The 9546-nt window shown below is 38.0% G+C and overlaps 1 protein-coding gene across 2 annotated transcripts in view; it reads right to left on the bottom strand.

The window, feature by feature from the left end:
- Positions 1 to 9459, bottom strand: part of SLC30A7 (solute carrier family 30 member 7) — an 83513-nt gene extending 74054 nt beyond the window's left edge. For both annotated transcript variants that reach the window (XR_007135602.1, XM_047785173.1), the window contains exons 1-2: positions 9174 to 9459; positions 8864 to 8965 (exon numbers count right to left, since the gene is read on the bottom strand). Coding sequence is in view for 1 of the 2 variants with exons in the window: in XM_047785173.1 (XP_047641129.1) it covers positions 8864 to 8965; positions 9174 to 9253 (182 nt within the window). In the remaining variant the exon portion in view is untranslated. The remainder of the gene's footprint in view (positions 1 to 8863; positions 8966 to 9173) is intronic.
- Between the last annotated feature and the right edge of the window lie 87 nt (positions 9460 to 9546).

A 9546-nucleotide genomic window follows, 5' to 3' on the forward strand; every position in this document is an offset into this window, starting at 1 on the left:
GTTTACATTAAAATATATGACAATAACAGCATACAAGATAGAAGAAGAAAATGGAAGTATATTATAAAGTGCATCTTATAAAATACATGAAGCGACATAGTACTGGTGATATTAAAGATTCATATTATACATGCCTTTTTTAAAAAGCCACTAAAAGGGGAGGGTGGGCAGGAAATCCTATTGGATCCTGTACCAGCGCAAAGCAGATGTTCTGCTATTACTAAAGGAGCAGGAAACTCACTCTTACCCAAGCCCTTCCACATATATGTGACAGACAATGGCTGTCATGGAAGGAAGGGTAAAAACGTAGAAAACCACACAGCCCTGAGACCCAGGCTCACAGGGCCTGCTAAGACTGAGGCTTAGTCAAGTTAATGAATTCTGCTCTTACCACTAACCTCATAATGAGTAATAATCAACAGCAGTCCACAGCTTGGTGGGGGGAGGGTGCCATGAGCATGAAGAGAGAGAGAGAGAGAGCTTCTGTAACACATGCAGACAAAGAATACTGGAAGCAAAAGGCCTAACCAACTAATGGCCTGACAGAAGAAATATGCCTAATTTTAGTCATAAATACTATTTCCTCAATATTTACTGCTCTTTACTCACAATGTCCAGCCTCTGATCCAAAATTTCCAGAAGCATACAAAAAAAGAGCAAGAAAAACAACTCATTATGAAGAGATAAAGAAGTCAACAGAACCAGACCATGAAATGGCCCAGACATTGTAACTTTCATTAACTATAATTAATGTTAAAGGATCTATGGAAAAGGTGGGAAAAAATAAATGAATTCATGAGAAATTTCAGCAGAGAAATGGGAAGTATATAAATATAAAAAAGATTAAGTGGAAACGCTGAAAACAAAAAATAAGATGTCAGAGATAAAGAATTCTTCCAACTGGCTGATCAGCAGACTGGACACAGCTGAAGAAAGAAATCGTAAACTTCCAGAAGGGTCAACAGAAATATTCTGAGATTCAGCAGCTCAATCTCTAAAAACAAGAAGCATAAGAATGGTTAAGAGCACTGCTTTTTTGTTTTTGTTTTTTTTACTTTTTTAGGGCTACACCCATGGCATATGGAGGTGCCCAGGCTGGAGGTCCCATTGGAGCTACAGCTGCTGGCCACAGCCACAGCCACACGGGATCCAAGCCGTGTCTGTGACCTACTCCACAGCTCATGGCAACACCGGATCCTTAACCCACTGAGCGAGGCCAGGGATCAGACTCGCAACCTCATGGCTCCTAGTCAGATTTGTTTCCGCTGCACCACAATGGGAACTCCAAGAGCAGTACTTCTGAAGTCAGAGTATCCAGGTTCAAATTCCAGTTCTACCATTTACTAATTTTGTGACTACCAAGTTACTTAATTATTTTGTACCTTAATTTAGCCGTCATCTAAACAGAGTAACAGTAAAATGTCATAAACATTAGAGTAACTGAGTTAATATATGTACAACACTTATCACAGTGCTTGCCACATTAAGGCCACATCGATATTTCTATTATTCCAATTATTAATAAATTACTATATTATTATTAATATCTTGAAATATCAAGTGTTCCTAGCATGACCAATAGTTCTTAATATACAGTTAGTTCTATGCTAGTGCTTCCTTCAATTTTAAGTGCTACAAACTAAAAGTCAAAAACATTCTTCACCAAAGTAGAAAAAGCAGTTTTAAAATTTCCTCCTAATTTAGGATAATTATAAAATTAGAAACTGACATAAAGCACGTTACTCACCCATACAACAAAGAACAGTAATTTATAAATTTCTCAAAAATAACTACAAAGTAGTTTGAAAAATGCCTTAAGTTTTATTTTGTGAAGCTTATATATTTTATTCAAATATATACAGATGCATCAGATACTTTAAGTACTGTCTATACTTATCTGATACTCAACCTAAAGCAGAATGAGTGAATAAATGAAAAGGCTGAATAAGAAAGTTGATACCTTAGGAGGACAAAGCTCTTGATATTCTAGCAATTTCCTCAGATTTTAAGATTTTTTTTTCTTGGATAGTTAGATTACCATAAAACTATACACTTGGCCCTGACAGGTATGTAACACTGAAAATAATAATTATATTTTGCAGTGTGAAAGATCCATTTGAAGAATATCTATGCAATGTGTTATGGAACCAATAAAGAAGTTTATGATTTTGTTTTCTATGCTCTGATAAAGGACTAATATGGTAAGTTATTTTTATAGTTTGGTATCAGAAAACTATCTCTCTATTCTGATAAAATGATAGAGGTGTGTTGCTGTGTAAAACCTGACAATGAGAATTTGTACCCATGCTGCCGTGATTTCATGAAATTTTATAACTAAATTTAAAAGGCAATATCCGTAACATTAGTCTACATATTTAATAGGTTTATTTTTTCCTCTCTATATGTGATTTTTAATGTTTTATTTCTTAATTGGAGGGTTTTATTGTATGTACAACTTTTACTTTAAATAACTACATTACTATCGAATTGTTGTAGAAGAAAGCAAGATATTCATGCTAAATAATATAAATTTAAAAATTCACTGACTTATTGATTTACACATATATTTAGTAAAACCTGTTATGAGCTGAATTGTATCCTCCCCCAAATTCTTAAGTTGAAGCCCTATATCTCCAGTAGTTCAGAAGGGGACCTTACTTGGAAATTGGGCCACTGCAGACATATTTTGTTCAGATTAAGTTACTGAGGTGGGCCCAAATCCAATGTCTGCTATCCTTTTAAAAGGGGAAACATGGAGGCAGACAAGTATACAGGAAGACCACCAAGTGAAGATAAGACAGATAAGGTGGTGCTTCTACAAGCCAAGGAACACAAAAGAGTGCCAGCAAAGCAACTGACCTCACAGACCTCAGAAGGAACCAACCCTGCCAATACCTTAATCTCAGACATTTAGCCTCCAAAACCAAACAAATTTCTGTAAAGTCACCCAGTTTGTGGTACTTTGTTAGAGCAGCCCTAGCAAATTAACATGCACTACTTTTTTTTTTACAGCAGATTTATTTTATGTACATTCAATGTTTTATAAACATTGCCTTAACAGTAGGAAAAAAAATGGTAAACTTCTTCCGTATATCACGGCAACCAAATTCCCTTTCGAAGAGGTTTAGATATAGCATGGCAATTTTACTACTCACCGAAATGAGATTTTTTTATTTTACTTAAATTTTAAGTAAATTTAGGTTTCATTAAAATGTTATTTTATTTTTACTATATCATAAAGTATGATCCTACCTGAAAAAATACTTCCTCTTCTAAGGTGGAGAAATACATGTTCTCTCAAGGCCTTGTAATATGAGATCTTTTCACTTAAAACTGCCATCATGATTTGAAAATTACCTAGTTGCAACTATGTAGGCAAACTCATATGAAAAAGTCTACTTCTAGTACTCTGCTCACCTGTTACATACCAAAATAGTGTGTTCAGGTGGAATGTCAATTTTACTGCTCATCTTCAATATGAGCAAATGTTTCTGATTATGAATTATCGACTATATGCCAAAAATTTCCTTAGAAAATAAAGGTAGCATAGAGAATACTTAAGGTTATATGATTTACAAACCAAATGTAACCTGATAAAATAAAATTATTTGCTAAAAGCGGCATACTTGTTTTCGGCTCCTATACTTAAACACTAAATACTAAAATGTATTTTTAAAGTTTCTTTTAAGTGAACACTTTCTAAAGTCACTTTAATAAGGAAAACTTCTCAGGATACAAAAAGGAAACTTGATCACTGAAGCAAAATACAATAAAGGGTTACGGAACGTTTGGCAAAAGAAACTTCTGAAAGGGATTTAACTTAAGGTCTACTGAAGGCAAAAACAAAGAAAAGGAAGAAGAGCCTATAAATTGAGACTTAGCAGATATATCAACCAAATACTATAGATCTTACTTTGAGTCTGATTTGTAAAACCAGCTTCAAAATGAATTTATGAGACAATAAGGGACATCTGAACACTGGACATATGATATTAATAAACTTAATTTTATAAGTGAGAATGGCATCAGATTATGTTAAAGGGGGGGCTCTTATCTTTTAGAGACTCATACTGAAGCAGTAATGGAAGAAATTATACTATATCTGGTACCTGCATTAAAACAATTCAATGGTGGGACAGGTATAAGAAAAGATACCGCAATGCAAATAAATGTTAAAGCTGGGTGATGGAGACACGAGATCCATTAAACTCTCTACTTTTACATACATTTTCCATAATGAAAAATTTTTCAAAGTCTATTGGTAACTAAGCTAATAGCATATTTATAGTGTTTGTTAGACATTAATTCAAAATTAAAGATAGGGAATCATCAACTTGGGTTCCATGAGATAGAAAGAGGGAAAGAACCAATTAACAACTAATTAGCAAGATATTAGAAAATCTTTAGAATCCTGCTATTTGTATAAACTGTTAAATTATTGAGAGTTACAGTAAAAAACCCACAACTCCACTATATTCCATATAATCCCTTAATTAAGAAAAAAACTCAGCAAAATAGAAATCTACATTTTTCAAGTTAAAAAAAAAAAACTATAGAAAAACAAAATCATTGCCATAACCTGGTAAGTAATGTCTTTTGAGAAGGGAAAAGTTGATAAAAAGTCCAAGATATTTAAAACTTTTAATTCTATAGGAAATTAGGTGACTAATAGAAGCATTTTTACCAAGGAATTGTTTTACAAATATATGCTATGACATTGTATATGGAAGTAGGACCAAATCAGTGACTGGTATGGCCTAAAACATTTCTTGAACAAATATATACTTTGCTAATACAAAGACATTTACCTTTAGAATTGAATGAGCTTCCTTTATGTCTAAGAGGGAAGTGGTTACAACAGCTTTGGCAGAAAATATCACTGAAATGAAAGTTTTTAACAGACAGTGAAGTAAACATAAAATAGGAGAGCATAAAAACAAGAAAAGCAGATTACATTAAGATGCTAGGGGAAAAAATCATGGAATGGTGGGAAAAACTTGGATAACAGGTGCTTCTCGGCTTTCCTGCTACTCTGGAAAGTAAAAACCTCCCTGGGCCTTCTATACTTTTCCACCTGTAGAAGAGGTCAGACTGGCTTATCTTTCTCTAGTGCCACTTCCTGAGCTTACATATTCCCTTTCTACATTAGTGAAAAATCCTTCACATTCAGCAGAATACCTGGTTGACTGGAACAAAGAGGACATTTACAACTACGCATGACCATGTGATAAAGGTTTAGCCACTGAAGTATCAGTGACAAGTGCTGTGTGTTAAGTGTCTAGATAAATCTGAAGACACTGTAGGATTTCCTTTGTGGTGCAGTGGGTTAAGGATCAGGCGTTGCCATTGCAGCTGCCTGTGTTGCCACTGGGGCACGGGTTCAATCCCTGGCCCAGGAGCTTCCATGTGCTGCAGGCAGGGCAAAAAAAAAAAAAAAAGACACTGTATATACTTTTTGGCTTTTTTCTCTCCATTCTGAGCATTCTGCTGCTAGGGATAAGAGCCATTATGGAAATAAAGTGTTATGTTATTTAAGCAATCACTACTTTAGGGTTTTTCTGTAACTTGAAAAAGAATGTAATCCTAGACGGTATAAAACCACAGAGTTATATATACTGTATTACCTCAAAATTACTTAACAATAAATAAGTAAATGAAAATAAAATGCTAGAAGGAAAAGACCCCTAGAAGGAAAGACTGATCACAGGAGATATTCCTACCATTTTCCTCCTAACTTCTAAGAATGAGAGAAGAGGGGCTTGATGTCTCCCCCACCCTGCCCCAAATGGGGGTAATTAGCATGGTTACTATAGGTAGAGTAATTCCATATATTCATTATTCTTTCATTCTTTTATTCAGCAAACATGTGTTAACCACATAGTGTGCCATGTACTAAAGTGCTTGAATAAGACAGAAAAGCTCCCACTTTAATAAAGTTTACATTCTAGCAGAAAGGTAAAAGCATTGAATATTTAATGAGGGAAATACACAAAGAGCTTAGTGATTCTCCACTGATGACAAAATCTCACCATCAAAAATATAAATCAACTGTAATTGAGTTCTTGTTTAAAATGAAGGTGCTGAATAAGAACCAAAACTACTTAACATTTGTTGCAACCAGATCTACTGTTTCTATGAACCTTAAGAGAGAGTATGTTTTATCTACCTTTTAATTCCACAATGGAAAAATATTCTTGACATTTCATAACATCTTGAAACTTAACTTTTACAGAATAAAAAGGAACACAGAAATGATTATGCCAAAAAAAAAAAAGTTTTGATAAGAAATTTACTCACAGAACTTAAAATGTAATTGAATCTTCAGGAACAAAGATAATGTAGTCACCTAAAGAAACTGATGATCAGTCAACAAAGGGGCTCAAAATTTGTGGTGTCCAAAAAAGACAAAAAGCCAGATAATGAAAAGGCCCAAGCAATTTCTAAGTCTGCCGAGACTTCAGCAGAACACCTGTGTACTCCCAATCAGCCAATCAAAATTAATATTGGAGAAAAAGTGATTGCGGATCTGCGGATTAACATAATAATGAATCCCCGCTAATTAATCTAGGCATGATAGTAGTTCAGAGCTAGATTGCAAAATCTGAAAGATACAACACAAGGAAAGGGAGAAAACTGAAGGAGGAAAAGCCTAAAGTCAAAAGAAACAGGCCACCTGAGGGCAGAACAAGTCATGTATCACTAATGTTTTCCTCAGGTACTGGGGAATATTTACAAATGACTTGGAGAACAATAGTTTTAGTAATTTCCTCAATAGATGCCTATAGATCCAAAGAATTACTATATACCCAACTTTCTATAAAGAGATGGCTTAGGCACTTCAAATATGAACCCCTTCAAGACATTTCATATAGTAATTTACGCAAGGGAAGGCCATAGTGAAACATAAGACATTGGAATATAAAGTAACTGTAGCAAAACCGTACACAGGCAAACCAAGATATAGTCCTGATGCAGTCAGCACGTATGCCACAATATAGCATAATTTAGGAAGAGGACAATATAAAATGAAAATCTGGTATATTTGTAATAAAGTATGATTATTTCAATACAAGCTAAAACAATACAGTGCTTTTCACATGTACAATACATTGTAGGGTGTTACTATTATAGGACACATATACCTGATTCCCAGAGGATTATAAATGGTTATTACATATATTGAGATTTTTATTATGTTTCAATATGCCTTTTACACTCAAATGGTGACTAAACCAATAACCTTCACAATCAACTGAGAATTTCTGATAAAACTGAAGTGACATTTGAATTGAAAGGTCCTTTTTCAGATGAAGGTATACATGTCTCAGAAACTGGTGGTATCACCTGAGGTCATTGTTCAAACTCAACAGAGATAAAGATCAAGAACAGCAATTCTCTCTGAAAATGCACTTAAAGAACAGAGACTAAGTCTATTTAATTCTTAGGAAATAAAGCGTAGATGGCATAGTTTTTTGTTTTTGTTTTTGGTTTGTTTGGTTTTTTTTTGCTTTTTAGGGCCGCTCTGTTGGCATATGGAGGTTCCCAGGCTAGGGGTCGAATTGGAGCTACAGCTGCCGGCCTACACCACAGCTCACAGCAACCAGGGATCCCCGACGCACTGAGCTAGGCCAGGGATGGAACCGGCATCCTCATGGATTCGTTTCAGATTCGTTTTCAATGCCTCACGATGGGAACTCCAGATGGCATAGTTCTTAATTGGGGGTCCAAGATCTACTTCAAGGAACCCAAGAAAAAACTTAAGTTTTATATAATTTTTTTTCTTTTTAGGGCCGCACCCACGGCATATGGAGGTTCCCAGGCTAGGGGTCGAAATAGAGCTGTAGCGTGCCCTACGCACCAGAGCCACAGCAACGCCAGATCCGAGCAGCCTCTGAGACCTATACCACAGCTCACGGTAACGACGGATCCTTAACCCCCTGAACGAGGCCAGGGATCGAACCCTCAACCTCAACCTCGTGGTTCCTGGTTGGATTTGTTTCGCTGAGCCAGAACAGGAACCCCCATATAAAATTTTGAAGTGTTGGCTTTATAAGATTCTCAAATGTGTATGATATTTAAAGATGCATCAGTATACCTCCAAGTGAGATGATCTTATTGTTAGCCAATTTTACAAGATCTTACATTATTCAACAGCAAACACCTGGATAACAGGACAGTAATATTGGATCTACCTCTTCCCAAAGCAGTTAAAAAACAAAACCAAAACAACCAAATGTGACACCAAAAACCATCAACTCAAAAGATGTAAAGCTTTCAGAAAACTACACGGGATTTTCTACCGCAGTCAAGACCGGAGGAAAATCATGAGACAGTTTCAGCCTAATGCCAAGAAAAAAAAGAGCATCAAAAGGGGATATAAAGATATCCCTTTTAAAAACCTCTTCCTCATTCCAAGATCTAATAACATATTAAGTAGAACATGTGATATTCCCTCCCGGACTTTTAAGGGAGAATCTAAATGCCACTCCCCCACAGAGAGGCAGGAAACGTGTTTCTCCCAGTTCCAAGAAAGTGGGGCAAAGCTAACGCGTGTAAAGACAAAAGACTGTCTCCATGTGTCAAACTGAAGAAGGGTCTTGGCACTCGCGTTCATCGGACTAGGGGGTGGTGGTGGAAGGAGGGGGCGGGGACCTAAATTTTAACTGCTGCATGTGATGGCCCAGAATTTTAAGAAACGTAAGCATGCCAGACCAGTGTGGATATGAGAAAGCAACTCTGCAGCAGAGGTGGTGGCAAAGGCAAGACCTGAACCTCCCGGTGAGCAGCTACGTGGCACTAAGCAAACAGTGTTTCGTCTCCCCCACCCTCTGCTTCCGCCCCAACCCTTTTTCCCTTTGGTTACCAGTTGCTCCAGATGCCGTAGAGTAGTTCGACAAAAGCGAAAGAGAGGTTCAGGCACAGGAAGAAAAACAGGTTCCGAGACGTCTTGTCCGACAGGATGGACCTAGGCACGACACAAGTGGGGAAGAGCCGGGAAAGTCAAAGCGGGCCGGGACCCGGAGGCTGGGTTCTCCTTTCAAGACCCTCCCAGTCCACACTTTCAAAACGAGAGTGTCCCCGACGCTCCCTCCCTGGACCTCGAGCCATCCTTAGGTTTGGGCCTTCTCCCCTTCTGCCAGACATCCCCATCCCGCAAACACAGCACCCCGCACCTAAACCAGCCCGAGATCTTGCCGAACAGATTGAACTTGGGTGGTTTGTATTCATCGTCCTTGATGGACAGGGGCAACATCTTCTCTGCCCGGCGAAGGGCCGGGTCTACACCCCACTAGTAGCGGCTCCGTGGGTGATGGTAGTGACAGTGGTGACGCCTCAGATGGGAAGCCCCGGAGCTTGTCCCGGGCCGCGCGCCGCTTCCAGACAGACTCAGACACAGACTCAGACACACACACCCGGGAACCCGCCGACTTCCGGCCCGGGCCGCGCAACGCGTCCTGGGACGGGAAAGGGGGAAGGCGGGGCCGAGGGCGGGACTTGCGCGGTGGGGCGGGGCTTACGACAGGGGGCGGGGCTGCGCGGGTTTTT

The sequence above is a fragment of the Phacochoerus africanus genome, chromosome 6 (genome assembly GCF_016906955.1).
Source record: "Phacochoerus africanus isolate WHEZ1 chromosome 6, ROS_Pafr_v1, whole genome shotgun sequence".
Classification (NCBI taxonomy): domain Eukaryota; kingdom Metazoa; phylum Chordata; class Mammalia; order Artiodactyla; family Suidae; genus Phacochoerus; species Phacochoerus africanus.